General features: G+C 55.8%; 2 protein-coding genes across 2 annotated transcripts; both read right to left on the bottom strand.

The window, feature by feature from the left end:
- Nucleotides 1-1,386: 1,386 nt before the first annotated feature.
- Nucleotides 1,387-2,319, bottom strand: LOC143692456 (olfactory receptor 14J1-like). Its single transcript, XM_077172689.1, has one exon. The coding sequence runs from the start codon at nt 2,317-2,319 to the stop codon at nt 1,387-1,389; it is 933 nt and encodes a 310-aa protein (XP_077028804.1).
- A 9,402-nt stretch (nt 2,320-11,721) lies between these two features.
- LOC143692455 (serine/threonine-protein kinase pim-1-like) lies at nt 11,722-14,172 on the bottom strand (the record flags this gene model as incomplete). The annotated part of the gene is given in 6 exon segments (XM_077172688.1): nt 11,722-11,828; nt 12,071-12,247; nt 12,863-13,229; nt 13,433-13,483; nt 13,595-13,734; nt 13,737-14,172. Coding segments are annotated over 6 exon segments (1,278 nt in total), but the record flags the coding sequence as incomplete, so codon positions are not given.
- Nucleotides 14,173-16,346: the final 2,174 nt, after the last annotated feature.

Genomic DNA, 16,346 nt, shown 5'->3' with positions numbered 1-16,346 from the left:
TCTTTTCCAGCCTATTTGATTCTGTCATTCTGTGATGATTGGGACACTCTGGGGCAATTGTGACACTGCAGGGCCTCCTGGAACTAAGAGGACCATGGTGACACCGTGCAGCCCCACAGAACCAGGGCTCCATTGTGGTGCTGTGGGGCCAAATGGACCCAGGGAGTGCCCCGTGACACTCTGGGCCCTTGTGGAACCACAGAGGCCATTGTGACACTGCAGGGCCTTGTGTAACCAAGGGGTTTCACCATTTTGACACTGCAAAACCAAGGAGACCATTGGGAGACTACAGGGCCCAGTGGAACCAAGGGGCCGTTCTGACACTGCGGGGCCTCATGGCACCAAGGGGACATTGTGACACTGCAGGATCCTGTGTAACCAAGGGGCCACTGTGACACGATGGGGCCTCAAGGAATCTGGAATAATGCTGTGACACTGTGTGGCCTTGTGGAAACAAGGAGTCCATTGTGACACTGAGGGGACTTGTGGAACCACAGAGACGATGGTGACAGTGTGGGACCTCATGTGGCCATGGGGCCATTGTGACACCCTGGGGCCCCATGGAACCAAGGAGTCCACTGTGAAACTGCAGGACCAACGAGAACATTGTGACACTGTGAAGCCCCATGGAACCAAGGAGACCAGTGTGACAGTGCAAGGCCTGGTGTATCCAAGAGGCCGTTGTGACACTGAGGGGCCCCTTGGAACCAAGGACTTCTTTGCAGATGTCAGCAAGCTGGATGTGAGTTTTGATCTGAGAGAATATAGGAGTGGTCTGCACAGGGACCTTGATAGGCTGGACCGAGAGGATGAATCCAACAAGGTGAGGTTTAACAAATCCAAGTGCCAGGCCCTGCTATTTGGCCCAAGTGCTGCAGGCTGGGGACAGAGTGGCTGGAGAGCAGCCAGGCAGAAAGGGACCTGCAGGGACTGATGGACAGCAGGCTGGACATGAGGCAGCAGTGTGCCCAGGTGGCCAAGAAGGCCAATGGCTCCTGGCCTGGCTCAGGAATGGTGTGGCCAGCAGGAGCAGGAATGGTGTGGCCACAGGAGCTGCTGTGCCAGAACTGATCTGCCCCAGCTCTGCACACAGACATTGCTGCTGCAGCTCCCGAGAAGGAAACTAAAGGGCATCTCTGCAGAAAACTCTGCTGGGAGTTCCTTTAGTTCATTTAAAGCCACCAAAAGCACAACCCCTCATTGACACAGTCTGTGGCTACAGGGAAGGTGGAGAGAAACAAAATGAGAAATGGCACAAACAATGACATTTATTTGTAGATAATATGAAAAAAGTAAAAAAAATAAAAAGAAATTCCAAAATGAAACCAACAAGAAGTATGAAAGATGAATTTTATTACAAGTGATATGCAGAAATTGGCCAGCAGTTTAATGTTTCTGAAACCATCCAGTCATCAGTGTCCACACTGCAGCCTTGAGCTCCTGGTTCCTCAGGCTGTAGATGAGGGGGTTCAGGGCTGGAGGCACCACCGAATACAGAACTGACAGGGCCAGATCCAGGGATGGGGAGGAGATGGAGGGGGGCTTCAGGTGAGCAAACATGGCAGTGCTGACAAAGAGGGAGACCACAGCCAGGTGAGGGAGGCAGGTGGAAAAGGCTTTGTGCCGTCCCTGCTCAGAGGGGATCCTCAGCACAGCCCTGAAGATCTGTACATAGGAGAAAGCAATGAACATGAAACAACCAAGTGCTAAATAGATACTAACAGAAAGAAGCCCGAGTTCCCTGAGGTAGGAGTGTGAGCAGGAGAGCTTGAGGATCTGTGGGATTTCACAGAAGAACTGGCCCAGGGCATTGCCATGGCACAGGGGCAGGGAAAATGTATTGGCTGTGTGCATGAGAGCATTGAGAAAGGCACTGGCCCAGGCAGCTGCTGCCATGTGGGCACAAGCTCTGCTGCCCAGGAGGGTCCCGTAGTGCAGGGGTTTGCAGATGGACACGTAGCGGTCGTAGCACATCACGGTCAGGAGATAATACTCTGATCCAAGGAAGAACAGAAAGAAAAAGAGCTGAGCAGCACATCCAGTGTAGGAGATGGTGCTGGTGTCCCAGAGGGAATTGTGCATGGCTTTGGGGACAGTGGTGCAGATGGAGCCCAGGTCAGCGAGGGCCAGGTTGAGCAGGAAGAAGAACATGGGCGTGTGCAGGTGGTGGCCGCAGGCTACGGCGCTGATGATGAGGCCGTTGCCCAGGAGGGCAGCCAGGGAGATGCCCAGCAAGAGGCAGAAGTGCAGGAGCTGCAGCTGCCGCGTGTCTGCCAATGCCAGCAGGAGGAAGTGCCTGATGCAGCTGCTGTTGGACATTTGCTGGGGCTGCACATGGGCACCTTTCATGGAGAAAGGACAGTGAAGAGTTAGAGGAGATTCCTGTAACCAAAATCAAAGCCTTTTCCCATACACCCTCCCCTGGAAGACACAGACAGCCTTTGGTGTTTAAGAGTTCCAGGGTTTTCTTTTTAAGCTCCCCCTATGTCTCTCCTATTCTTAGATATCAGGAACTCCCAGGCTTAGGGCAGAGGCTTGGCTGGGGAACAGGAGGGAGGGGGCTTGTTCAGAGGGAGGGGCTGCACTGCAGGGGCTCCTGTGGGCATCTCTAAACTCTCCCTGCCACAGCATTGCTGCGGTTTGTTTTCTCTCATTGCCTGATCTTCTCTGCTTCCTGCAGATTTCCCTCCTGCAGGTGTTTCCCTGTGCCTGATCTCTCCCTGCCAGCACTCACAGACCCCAAATCTCTGTGCACTCTCCTTGGCCCTACAGAACCCTGCCTGTTTGCAGGGCACTGGCTGGGGGCAGGTTCTGTTTGCAGCCTGGAGAAAGGACAGCTCAGACTGAGCCTGATGGCTCCAGCAAAGGCGATGCTGCTGCTGTCCATGGGCAGAGTGGCTGAAAGCACATTAGGGATCTCCTGTGAACCTATTGGTCACTAAAAGTAACAGTTCAGATGTCTCAGGCACTTGTCAAAATTCATAATTCAGAATTAACCTTTAATATGTATCCACTCCTCCCTGCCATTCTCCAATAGTAGTAAACTGAATACCTAGTCTTAGGAAATTTCCTCATTTTGAACAAAACCCCTGCCCTGGAAATATTGTATGACTGATCAGAACCCCTCAGCATGTCAGAGCTCCATGAGCATTTCACCTCCTCTGCACCAGAAATACCCAGAGTTGTACTCACAGGCTCTGCAGGCATTGGGATGTTCCAGCTTGAGGAGATGGCTCCAGGAGCTGCAGCTGCACTGTCCTGCAGCCAGAGGTTCCTGTGCCAAGGGCTGGAAGTGATTGTGCCCCAGGCACTTCTCAGCCCCTTCCCAGCCCTGACTGATTGAAGCTCTCTGTGCCTCTGGGCTGTGCCCGGGCTGGCTGCAGGCAGTGCCCCAGCCCTGCTGGGCTGGCACAAGAGCTGCTCATCCAGAGAAATGTGCTTTTGAAGCTCTTCTTGGTCACCAGGAGCTGCCTCTGTGCCAGGAGCCCAGCACAGCTCAGCAGCACAGACACAGCACAAGGACTTTAATCAGCCTCTGGGCCTTTGTGCTCAGGCCCTGAACATCAGTCCCTGAGAGGGAGCTGAAGAAACCTCTCCAGAACTCCAAGGCAGAATCCAACTCCAAACTTTCCTGGACTTTTAATGGCTCCCACTGAGGGACACAACTGAGCAAGTGTCCCCAGGCCCCAGGCAGGGCAGAGAACTGCAGGCAGTGATGACAGGTGGGGACAGAGAGAAGCCAAGTCTGGGTGTCCTGGGGTACAGCAGGGTCTGTGCCAGCAAGGGCTGGGAGGAGACACCTTGTCCTGAGGCCCTGGGGCCTCCTGGCACAGCCCCAGCCAGGCTGGGCACTGTCAGCCCCTTGTGCTGCCCTCAGCATCCCCCCCTAGCCCACATCCCAGTGGCCTCAAGGATCTGCTGCAAGGAGTCCCTGGGGAGCCTTGCTCAGCAATGGCCCTGGGGGCTCCTTCATGCTCCCCGCAGGGACTGCAGGTTTTTCAAAGGACTTTGGGTTTGGCTTTTGCCTTGGAGTCTCTGAGAGGTTTGTGCAGTCACAGCCCCCAATTATCTGCTGTAATGAGTCCCTGGAGAGGCTTTGTCAGTAACAACACTCAGTGGGGCTCATTAATACTTCAGGGTACTTCAGTAATTTGAAGGTACTTGGTGTTTCCCTTTTGATCCAGACTCTGTGAAAGGTTTGTGCAATCATGGCCCCAATTATCTGCTTTAACGAGTCCCTGGAGAGCTTTGTACTGACACTCAGTGGGGCTCATTAATACTTTGAGCTACTCAAGGTTTTTAAGGTACTCTGGATGTTCCTTTTCACTCTGAGTCTTTGAGAGGTTTTTGTGCCATCCTGGCCTCCAATTCTCTCCTCCAAGGAGTCCATGAGGAGCCTGTGTTGACCTCAATGGGACCCATTCATGCTTTGAGACACTTGGGGGTTTCTCCTCTGACTTTGACTCCAGGAAAGTTTGTGCAATCTCCTCTCAGGCCCCGAGGTTCCAGGGCTCAGCTTCAAATGCAGCACAGGGCTCATTAGGACCAAGATATTCCTGACAAACCATGGCTCTGCCTTGATTTCCCTCTGATCTGGGCCAGTTCGTTAGGAACTTTCCTGCTGCTGGTATGGAAAAATATTTCAAAGAGCTTCTAGGAAATATATATCATATTTTATAGTGTCCTTTATTACTTTTCTTAGTATAGAAGAGGGGATTGCAGCATTCAGTGACTGATACTGACCCAGGGACACTCTTGAGGAAATCTGGCTTGGTCAGAGAAGCTGTGCCTTGAGGTCTGATCAGTGTGGATGATCTTGCTCCACATTCCCCAACCCCATCCTGTCTCTCCTCACTCACCTGGGACCTGCATTGCTTGGTGAACTGGCTTCGCTCCGCTGAAGAGGGATTTTGACTTTTTAATTTTTTGAAGCAATCTAAAACTCCTGAGTTTCCCCATTGCAAACAGACATCCTCCTCAAGTGTGTGCCAAGCCCAAGCTGCCAAGAGCACTCCAGACCTGCCTGGGCCAGCTGTGAGGGTGGATCATCATCCCAACCTGCACTGCGCCATTGCAAGGGACTGTTGCCATGGACACTGCAGGGACCCCACTGCTGGCTTTGGGTGCCATGGCAACCCCCATCAGTTCAGGTTTCCTTGGAAACCAGCCCAAGGAGCCATTTCTGCAGCCAGGTTCCATGGCCCCTTGCCTGCAGAGCTGTTGCTGCCCTGGGCTGCCATGGCAACCCTGAGGACAAAGCGGTGCCAGGGCTGTTCCAGGTACAATTGCAGTGACACTCGTTGGTGCCACCAGGTGCCATGGCAACGGACACAGGGACCCGTTCCTTGGTTTGGTGCCATGGCAACCAGTGCCCGGAGCCGTTGTGGTGGTTGGTGGCCATGGAAAGCTGCCCTGGGCCCCTTGCTCAGGGCTGGTGTCAGTGCCCAGAGCCAGAGGGGATCCCTTGCTGGGGGCTGTGCCATGGCCACCTGCCCTGTGCCACGCTGGCCGCTCCGGCACCAGGAACCAGCAGCCAAGGGCACTGCCAGGGCCAAAGGCCAGGTCAGCCAGACAGAAAGGGGCAGCGCTGGGCACTGTTTCCATGGCAACCGGCACTGGGGGGACACCTGGGTCACCTGGCCTGGCAGTTGCCATGGAAAGCCCTGGCAGGCACTGGGGGCACAGCCCCTGGCACTGAGACACTGCTGGGCCGGGTGCTGGGCACAGCGCTGAGCACGCAGAGATGGTTTTGTTCTTGCTGAGCTGCAGCACAGCCAAGGCCTGTCCTGCCCCTCGTCCAGCCACGCTGGGGAGGGGCTGGGGCTGCGGGGGAGCTGGGCAGGGGACACAGCCAGGACAGGTGGCCCCAACTGAGCCCGGGCACAGCCCAGACCAGAGCACATCATGCTCAGGGTATGAAGGGGGGGAACAAGGAGGAAGGGGGGAATTTTGGAGGGAGGGTTTCTGTCTTCCCAGGTAACACTCAAGCAAGAGGGGGCCCTGTTTCTCCAGTGGGCAGGGTTGCTATCAAAGACACAGACACCAACTTAAGGAATTGTGTCATTTATATCATGCACAGCTGCAAAGAATTACAAAAGGATAAGCTCAGCAAAGCACATCATCATTAGCAAAGAATTACAAAAGAAGCTCAGCAATCCATCAGAACTCATCATTACATTTTGGTGACTAACCCCTTGGTGAAACACTAGAGGTGTTTGTGGCAGACAAAGATTCTGGCTATCAAGGTACACCTTACAGACACCAGTAATTCTTTAGTGACACCATTCTTCATTCATTTTCCTCAATCTCATTTGGGATAAGAACAAGAATACTGTTGTCCATGGAGCTGGCACCATGTTAATTCCAGAATAATGCCCCCAGGCCCTTTGCTGTTCAGCTTTACCATGCTGTCTGTGGCTAACAAGGCCTGGGGGGGCCCTTTCCCCTCTGGCTGGAAGGGGCCGGGTCCCAGTCCCTGAGGGGCACCCGGGCTCCTGGATGCAATTCCTGTGCAAGTCCCTCAGTGTCACAGCAGCCTTCACATGGAGCCCCGTGGATCAGAGCATTTCCCAAAGGGGCTCTTGGGGCAAACAGGGAGATTTGGTCTGGCAGCATGTGTAAAACAATATCCTGTCACATCTACTTGTTCTCACACAGAACACTTGGCTGCAGGGACACATTGCCATTGTTCCTGCCCAGGTTTCAGGACTCAGAGTTGTCTTTCCCAGGAGCTGCTCCTTCAGCTGCCTCGGGAGGGCCATTTGGCCTCCGGACCCACACTCGGGCTCCATTATTAGGGCTGCTGGATCCAAACCCTTTATCTCCACAAACGGTGGTGATTGCAGGTGGATCTCCTTTTTTCACAATCCTTCTTAAAATTGCAATATTGATAATTGTGCTACCCTGTCATGGGGTTGACTAATCCAATCCTGGTCACTATTGTTTAACACAATTCCTTTAATTTCTCCTTGATATTCTGCATCAGTTCCTCTTCCCATGACATGACCACTTTGCAAGGCCAAGCTCCAAGTGAGCAGTTACTAAAGCAAAGTGTCCTGGAGGAATCTGAATTCCTGTTTCAGTATTGATAGCTCTCATTTGCTTTGAATTTATCCAAACTAATTCCAGTGCATGAAGGCCCAGCCCTGCAGCCTCTGGGCTGGCCCTGCCAGGGGCCATCACAGCCAGAACAATTTCCCAGGCAGCCCAAGTCTCACTGCCCATGGTTGGATTTGCAAACTGGGGGCAGCCGTGCACAGCCAGGGGGTTTCCATTTCCCCAGTGGGCCATTGTTAAGGGCATGGAGCACATCTGGGAGATGGGTTCTCCATGGGCAAAGGTTCCCATCTCCTCATTTTTTCAACTGCTTTTTAAACAACCCCTTCACCCGTGCAACAAAACCTGCAGCTTGTGCATAGTCTGGTACATGAAAAACCCTGCAGGCTTCATCACTGTATTTTTCACAGGAACAGACAAAGCACTCTGCATCACAGAATCAGCAAACCCTGTAAAAACAGCCAATTTCCTCCCTTCCTCCTTTTTTCATTGTATACAATCTCACATAGTTGACCACTGACAGTAGGGCCCTGGCCAGTCCTGTTCTGTAGGGTATTTAGAGTTACATCCCTGAGCAGCCAAAGCTACCAAATTAGTATTGTCAGCACTATTTCACATTATTATTATTTCATGTGTAGATATACATATTGATATACATATAGACAGATAGATACAGACATATATATAATATATATATATATATATATATATAAATATACAAATATATATATATATTAAGGTCATATTATACAATAAATACATATAGTTATTTATTATATTGATATTTCACGGGTACAAATGCAGCTGAGCTCAAGATTAAAACCTTCTTCTCTTGCTCCATGTGGGAGCATTCCAACAATAATTGTTCCTTCTGAAGCTGCTGTTTCCAATGGACTCTTAACAAATTCATCTTTGTCTGCCCAAACCCACAAGTTCTTTTCCTTTCCCATGTGCAATTTTTGGATGCATTTGAAGCCATCCAGGGGTGCAGCCTCTTTTACCCGACTGCCCCACTGCTCCCACGGGGCTCCAACCTCAGCCCACTCCAGAGCCAGGGAACTCCAGGGAAGGGCTTCCCATCTGGGAATTTCTGATGGCACTGATTCCTCACATTTACACTGAACAAGTGACATTTTCTTGGGATCTGGCCAGACTGGGCCAGTTTTGTTTTGCCAGTGGGCAGGGTCAGCACTAAAGACACAGACTCCAACTGAAGGAATCAGTGTCATTTCCTGCAGCTCAAAGCAGCAAAGAATCACAACAGGAGCAGCTCAGCAATGCACCCAACCATCCCCACCAAAGATTGCCTGCAGTGATTGAGAAAGATCCAGCCCCAGTTACCCTCAGCCTTTACCATCCCCCAGACCCACACAGCAGCTGGGGAAGCTGTCACAGCCAAGGGCTGCAGAGCCACTCCTGGGCACTGGCAATTCCTGCAGGTGCCTCCAGCCACAGGTGAGGCTCCAGCCCCGCTGGGAGAGGGCCCAGCTCTGACAGTGCTGAATGGACAAACTGACAGCACTGCTAGTGTGGCAACATCTGGTTTCATCCTCCTCTTGGCTCCCTCCCAAAGCCTGGCCAGGGCCCCAGGAGGAACCAAGGGAGCTGACTTTGACCATTCAGCCCCAAACAAGGCCAGATGTCAGATTTCATGGCCTTGTCTGGCTTCTAAATACACAAAGGTCAATACATGTTTCACTAATGAGTGGCTACATCTATCACAGTGCTAATGACCATGCATATTTCATCAGGGAGCAGATACAAAGATAACCTTTGCTTGGAAGGTTCATCCAGAGGCCACCTTTGGCTCAGGGCCTGCTGTTCAGGCCTCACTCAGGGCTGCTGTCCAGGCCTTGGCACTTCAGGGACGTGGTTTAGTGCTGGGCTTGGCACTGCTGGCTGAGCGGCTGCACTGGGTGAGCTCAGAGGGCTTTTCCAACAGAAAGGATTCTGTGATTCCATGATTCTATCCACTGCATTCAGCTGGGTCCATGTTAGCAGCATTCATTTGCTCAGAAAGTCTCCTCTTGCCCAGCTCCTGCGGCCTGAGGCTTCAGCTCCTTCAGCTCCTGGCGCTGAGCTGCTCATGCTGAACGAGACGACTCGGAGAGAAGAGCACAGTCCATGCAATTCCTTCTGGGACACGGAGAGGGGAGGCTGTGCAAACAGGAGCATTGTTTGCTGTGGCTCCTCTCTGCCCTTCACGCCTTTCAGCGCTCTGAACCAGCCAAGAGCTTTCTCCAAGAGTGCAATGGAGCAGCTGTTCCTGCTCCCGGCTCTGGCTCTCTCCAGTCTCTGCCCTTGCCTGCTTCTGTCCCTCGTGCTGTGCCCTCTGTTCCCCCAGGGCTGGCTGGCTGCTGCCCAGGACTGTGGCACTGGCACAGATCCAGTGCTCCAGAGCCTCCTTTCTGTGCCCTTGGAGCTGCCTGGGCACAGCAGCCTTTTCCATCTGGCAGCTCCCCATGGACAGGGAGTGCCCAGCTCCGTTCCTTGCACAGCCTCCAGGAGCCCAGGGCTGCCATCTCAAGTCCCTGCTGGCACTGGGGGCTCCCAGGTGCCTCAGGCTGCTGTGACACCGCTGCACACGGGAGGGAACAGGGGCAGGGGCTGTGCTGAAAGTCAGCTCCATCTGCTGCTGCTGCTGCTGCTGCTGCTGCTGCTGCTGTGGGGTCATTTGTGCAGCCCTGGCCCAGAGTCAGGGATCACATCCTGCCAGTCTCTTCCAGCCCTGGCTGCTCAGAGGTTGGGCCCTGGAGCCTCAGGTGGGCAAAGGCAGCTGCTGCTGGTCCCTCTGTGTGCCCGTGTTCAGCAGTGCTGCTCCATCAGTTTGTGCCCAGCAACGGGGAAAAGCCTCAGCCCTGCAGGGCCAGGAGCTGCCGGGCTCTGCCTGAGCAGCTCAGCCAGCAGGAAGGGAGCTGCTCCACACAGGAACCAGGAGCAAAGGACATTCCTTTGATAGGACATGTTTTCTATTTAAAAGAAAAAAAAAAAGAAAAAGGGAAAAAAATAGGTAAATTGTAAAAGATAAGAATAAAATGCAAGTGTTAGTGAAAAAACATAACATAATGTTAGTGAAAAAAACAAAACATAAATGCAAAGTTACATTCTTTGCATTAAGAGGTAAACGATCTTTTGAAAAAGAGAACTCAGTTATTTACATTGTAAATGTGCTGATGCCATGGATCCATCTTGCTGACTTCAGCACCCTTTTTTATAAGTTTTTGAGGTTGTTTCCAATATTGTTAAATTGTGGTTGAAGCAAGAGGAAATTGCTTTGTGCCCTGCCAGCTCCAAGCAGGACTGGGAATGGAAACTCTGTCAAACCCCAAATCCTTTAGAAGATGCCCTTCCTTCTCAGCCTGGAAATGAACTGCACATTCCCTTTGAAACTGTCAGGGATTTCTTAAAGACACAAAGTCCCACTGACAGCTTTTTGCTCTGGTTTGGCAGTGCAGAAGGGCAATTCTCCATCCACCAGCTCCAGACTGCACTGCCTCAGGAGCACGGCCCACTCGCCAGCTTTGGCCCACTCGTGGCACTGCTAGAGGAGGAAGAAAGTGCAACTGCACAATTCCAGCCAATCAAGAAGGAAGAATGGGACAGACAAACACCCCGTGCAGATCCAGGTGTTCAGCTGGGACTGTGGAGAGTTTGGGTCCTTGCCAATTGGATGTGTGTCCCCAGCTGCAATCTCTGGGCCTGCAGCAGAGTCTCACTCACCTGCCAAAGCAGAAAGCTCAGGCGCTGTGCTGGCAACGGGCTCGTCTGATGCAGAGCTGTCAGAGCAATGTGAGGGCAGAGCCAGCCCAGCTGGGCCCAGGGCTGAGCCCAGCAGAGCCCTGGCAGAGCCCAGAGCAGCCTCAGCAGCCGCAGAGCCCGGCTGCAAGGAGAGAAAGCAGAAACCGCCCGTCAGCTGAGGGCTCCTGTGCCCTTGTGCCAAGGCCTGCGGTGCCCAGGCCGTGCTGGCTGTGCCCAGAGCTGTGCCCAGAGCTGCCCATCCCTGCTGCCTTTGGCAGCAGAGCAGGAGGGCAGGACATGTGCCCAGCCTGCAGCCAGCCACGGCACATCCAGCCCTCAGCAGCTGCCCAGAGCCAAAAAGCAGCTGGGCAGCGTCTGAAGAATTCATTGCATCTGCCCCAGCAAAGGGGGAACCTTTGGTGCCCGGCCAGGCCGTGCCAGGCCCAGATCTGGGAGCATCCCCCTGCCTGTGGACTCACCTGCAAATTTGGCCTGGTGACTGGCTTTGAAGAAGGTGCCAGAATCCAAGTCCATCATCTTCAGCTGGCCAGGCCGAGGAAGAGATTGTCATCCTTGAGGTTGTCTTTGGTGTCTCCAGCAGCAGCCCCACCTGGTACAGCTTCTCCAGGGGCTCCTTCTCCTTCCTGGGGCCAGACCAGGCTGTCAGGGCTCTGCCCAGGGCCCCAGCCATCCATGAACCAGACAAACCAAACCAGGGGGGATGGTGGCCAGCAGTGCTTGCCACACCAGGTCTCCAGCTCTGCTCCAGCCCAAGAGCTGCGTGTTCCCTTCTGCTGACCCCTGCTCAGAGCTACAGGCAGCACAAAACCAGCCTGGTTTGCTTTGCCACTGAGTGCCAAGAGATGTGTGGAGCTGGTACCTGCCAGGCCCCTGGGTCCAACTGTGCACATGGATCTCTCCCATCTTCTAGGGCAGAGGAACACCCTGCACCCAAGGATGGCAGAAAAGCTCTTCTAAGGATGGCCTGTCTGAGGGTTGCATGGACAAACACCTCTTAATGATATCCTGGCACTCTGGGGAGAGAAACCAGAAATCACCAGTCAGCTGGAGAAGTTGCCCCCCTGTTCCTGTGCCCAGGCCATGCTGGGTGTGCCCAGAGCTGGGCCTAAACTTCCCCATGGATGCTCTGTTTGGAGGAGAGCAGGAGAGCAGGACCTGTGCCACCTCCTCAGCAGCTGCCAGAGCGGGATGCCCACGAGCCCGCTGCTGTCTCCCAGCACTGGGATTCCCCCCGTGCCCAGAGATGAGGATCCACCTTGAGAGAGCCATCGTGGGAACAAGATCTGCCCCCGGATGATCTCCTGGCCCCTCCTGAACGGGTGCTTGCCCATGACCAGGTGGCACAGCAGGAGGCCCAGGGACCAGATCGTCGCTGCCTCGCCGTGGTAGCGTTGGTGCTGGATCCACTCTGGTGGGCTGTAGGACAGGGTTCCTGTGGAACACAGACACAGCTCAGCAGGGGGATGCTGCTGCTCCCAGAGCCTGGCCCCAGCATCCCTGGCCGTGTGGGGGCTGCCCCAGAGGCACACGGGGTGAGCGCTGCCCTCTCGCCAGCACCTGGGACTTGTGTACAAACTCGGGGCTGGAAAAGAAGCCACTGGTGCTGGAAGAGGGCAGCAGAAACCCTGGGAAGGCCCAACCATGACACACAAAGGAAAAACCCACCCACTGGTGGAGAAAACCCACTCTCCTCCCCACCTGTATGGCCCCCAAAAATGTTAATAAGCCAAGGCAAACAAGGGGAGTGGAGCAGTCCAAGCCCTTCCTTGCCTGCACACCAAACCATCCGGGGCACGGGGTCAGACCCCCCTCTCTGCTACCCCCATGGGTGTTTGTGTTGGGCTGGCTGCCCCAGCTCCAGCCCCAGCCCAGGCCACAGTGGGTGCTGAAGGCTGTCGGCAGGGCTGGCAGCTGGCCCCCCTCACACCCCACCCAAATCAACTCGGCTCCAGCATCAATCCCATTCCGGCTGCAATAGGGGGAAGCCCCAGAGCTGCACCCAGGCTGGGCCATGAGATGCCCAGGAGCATCCCCTGCGAGGGCTCACCTGCAAACTGGGTGTAGGCTGTGTCTTGGAGGAAGGCGCCACAGCCAAAGTCGATGAGTTTCAGCTGCCCGCTGGCCAGGTCGAGCAGGATGTTCTCGGGCTTGATGTCCCTGTGCAGGACCCCGCAGGCGGTGCAGTGCCGCACGGCCTCCAGCACCTGGCGGAACAGCGCCCGCGCCTCCTCCTCCGGCAGGAACCCCCGCTCCGCCAGGAAAGCCGAGAGCTCCTGGCACCGCTCCGGACGCTCCAGCACCAGCAGGAAGCTGTCGGGGAGCTCGAGCCACTCCAGGAGCTGAATGACAGCGGCACAGCCACGGGACACCTTGGCCAGCAGCACGATCTCCAGCGGCGCGCTGCTGCCGTCGGGCTGCGGGAGGAGCGCGGTGCCGTCAGTGGGGCTGAGGCCGTGCCGGGGCTCTGGGAGCCCTCAGCCAGCCTGGGATGCTCTGCACGCCCCGCTCAGCCCACGCCCGCTCTCCCCGCAGGCTCCCGGCGGCTCCCACCGTGCCGGGCCCCGGCTCCTCGCCGCCCGGCCCGGCCCGGCTGCTGCCGCTGGCCCCGCTCACTCACCAGCTCGCCCCAGTGCCGGATGCGATCCCGCGGCACGCGTTTGATGGCCACCTGCGAGCGAGGGAGAGCAGCGGGCTCAGCTCGCCGCCCGCCCTGCCCAGTCCCATCCTCCGCCCTTCTCCTCCTCCTCCCCCTCCGCCCGCCGCCGGCCCCGCCGCTCACCGGGGCGCCGTCCGAGAGCCGCGTCCCCGAGCAGACGCTGCCGAAGCCTCCGCGCCCCAGCAGCGAACCCACTCGGTACCGCTCCTGCAGGGCCTCCTGCGCCTTCCCTGCGGGCGAGACGCGGCTGTCAGCGCTCGGCCCGGTCCAGCAACGGCCCCCGAGCGCGCCCCGAGCGGCCCAGGCCGGGCATCCCCACCTGCCCCGGGCCCCGACGGCTCGGGGCCGGCGGCCGCGCTGCCGAGCGGCCGAGCTCGGGCCGGGGAAGCCGCAGCGGAGGCGGCGGGAGCGGCAGCGTCGCCTGTGTCCTCCGCGGGCCCCGGGAGGAGCCAGGGCCGGGGCCGGGGCCGGGGCCGGGGCCGGGGCCGGGGCCGGGGCCGGGGCCGGGCTCGGGCCAGGCGGAGCCGAAGGGCGGCGATGCCGCCCCCGCACCAGGCACTGACGCCCGCCCAGCAGCGCCACCGCCAGTACGGCCAGAGCCGGGCGGAGGCGAGAGCGCGGCGGGACGGCCGGGGTCGGGCACGGGGCAGCCCCGCCCGGGGCCGGGGGCGGGCCGGGGGCATGGCCCGGCCCGGCAGGGGAGAGGGAGGCGGGGAGAGGAGAGGGACGCCGGGCAAGGGACCCCGGGAGAAGGGTGCCCGACGGCGGGAAAGGGAGACACAGAGAAAGAAAGAGAGAAAGAGAAAGGGTTCTCTCGAATATCTGCTTTTGCTGCTGCTGCTGCCGCCGCTGCTGCTGCCGCCGCTGCCGCTGCTGCAACTGAAGCACCGGGGCCGTTCGTCCCCGTGTCCGTTCCCCGCTCGCCCCACGAGCCCCACGTTCGAGCCCCGCGCGCCCCGGGCACAGCCCCTGAGTCTGTCCAAACACGGGAACTTTGCAGCGGTGAGCCCAGATGCAGAGCCCTGACTCCTGCACACTGGCACAGCAATCCCCTCGCTTGCTGCTCTGCATTGGCCTGGCTGAGGGTCAAACACTGTCGGGCCACCTTCCCTTGCTGTAGGATTCCTACCTGACCCAAGCACTGCACTTACATGTCCAGTGTTGCCTTCCAGTAGAACCAGGGGAAGGAAAACTCTGTGTGGCTCATGGTATTTTAGAGTGTCTAAAAATCACTAAGTCACCGATCTTAGAGGTGCGGTGCATCTGGAATTCCTGGGATGGAGAAGTAGTGCAACATGGAAAAGGGGAGCATAGAGATAAAGGAAAAGATCTTGGATTATTTCATTCATTTTCATTTCACTTCTGGAAAGCTGTTTCAGTTTTCCAGGAATCTTCTCCTGTCTCTCTTCCCAAGAATGTCTCATGGAGAACAAGGTCAAGCTTCTGTCACAAGATTTGCCAGCAGGAAATTATGCCACTGGTGAAATTTTCATGATTGTTTGTGCTGGCTTAGGGCAAATTTGGGGAGGAAACCTCCAAAAGGGGTCTGTTTTGCAGAGATAGCCAAAACCTCCACAACGTTGTGTAAGTTGTAAAGCCGGTGTGTTTATTATTACAGCACTGGATGCATGCAGAGATTACTCTCCTTAAAAGGCATGCGTACCTCTGGGAACTTCAGGTCCCTTTTTATCCTCCTCTCAAATACATATCCATACGATTTCACAATAGGTTCATACATATTCATTTTTACAAATTTTGCGTGACATTTGCCACTAGTTCTTCTTTATCAGAAAGAATTCTTAGGTCAGGTTGACCTGCTTTCACAGCAGGCTCTCTGTCTCTCTTTATCACCCTCTGTCCCGTCCCCCCCTTATCTCTGTCCTTCACTGAATCAGATTCCCTGAGCCTAGGCTTTGCAATCAGGCTACATAGCTATGTTTTCTAACCACAGACTCAAAGATGTACATTTCACCTAAATCAAAATGGATTTCTACTCTGGAAAATTTCTCCTGTGTCTCAGAAGCACTCCTCCCTCTGTCCCTCACACGCTGGCCCTGCCTGGTGTTCCTCATCCCTTTCCCCACCGCTCTCCTGCCCTTCCCCTCTGCTAGAAGATGGACAAAGCTGCCTTGGACAGCAAAGTCAATGGCAGCCAGTGTGAAGAGAACATGGAGGAGCTGGATGAAAGGATGCAGGAGTTGCAGAGCCAGATTTCAGGCCAGGAGCAGCACTGGAACAGTACCCAGCAGCAGTTCAGCGATGCAATTGAAGACAAGGTGAGGGGTACCTCGTCCCCACCACGAGGAACTGGCACCTTTGGGACTTGACAGCCTGAGGCAGCATCCCTCTGAGGATCCCCCTCCAGGCTTTTCCCTGGAGAGCTCCATGTCACATCCTGGAGCAGCTGGCTGAGGCTGTGCACCTGTTCACAGCTGGATCGCCTGGAGCTGAAGACTTTCCGTAAACACCGGGAGGATTCCTGGAACAGGAACATGGAGGAACTCAAGGATAGGCTGTTGCGTGAAAACGCTGCTGGGATTAAGAAGTGAGTGCAATGGAGATTCTGATGGCTTTGGGGACAGTGATGGCAACTGCTCCTGCCAGGCAGGGCTGTCACACACCATGCCCTGAGCTGGGTCGTGCCCTGCCCTCCTGGCCGTGCACACGGGGGAGCTTTGGTGCCAGAGAGGGGCTGAAAGCGCTGCAGGGGCTGCTAGGGATGGTGGCATGGGTGCCTGTGCCCTTCACCTGGCATCAGCCAGCACCTTGGGGATGGGGAGAAACAGGCTCAAGAGCCCACGGTTCACCCTGCAATGGCCGTGCCCCTGTGCAGTGAGCTGCCCAGCAGCTGGCTGCTGCAGGGAGCTGCTGCCTG

The sequence above is a fragment of the Agelaius phoeniceus genome (genome assembly GCF_051311805.1).
Source record: "Agelaius phoeniceus isolate bAgePho1 chromosome W unlocalized genomic scaffold, bAgePho1.hap1 SUPER_W_unloc_1, whole genome shotgun sequence".
Classification (NCBI taxonomy): domain Eukaryota; kingdom Metazoa; phylum Chordata; class Aves; order Passeriformes; family Icteridae; genus Agelaius; species Agelaius phoeniceus.
The sequence above is the reverse complement of the archived record's forward strand: the minus strand, read 5'-3'. Positions and strand labels throughout refer to the sequence as shown.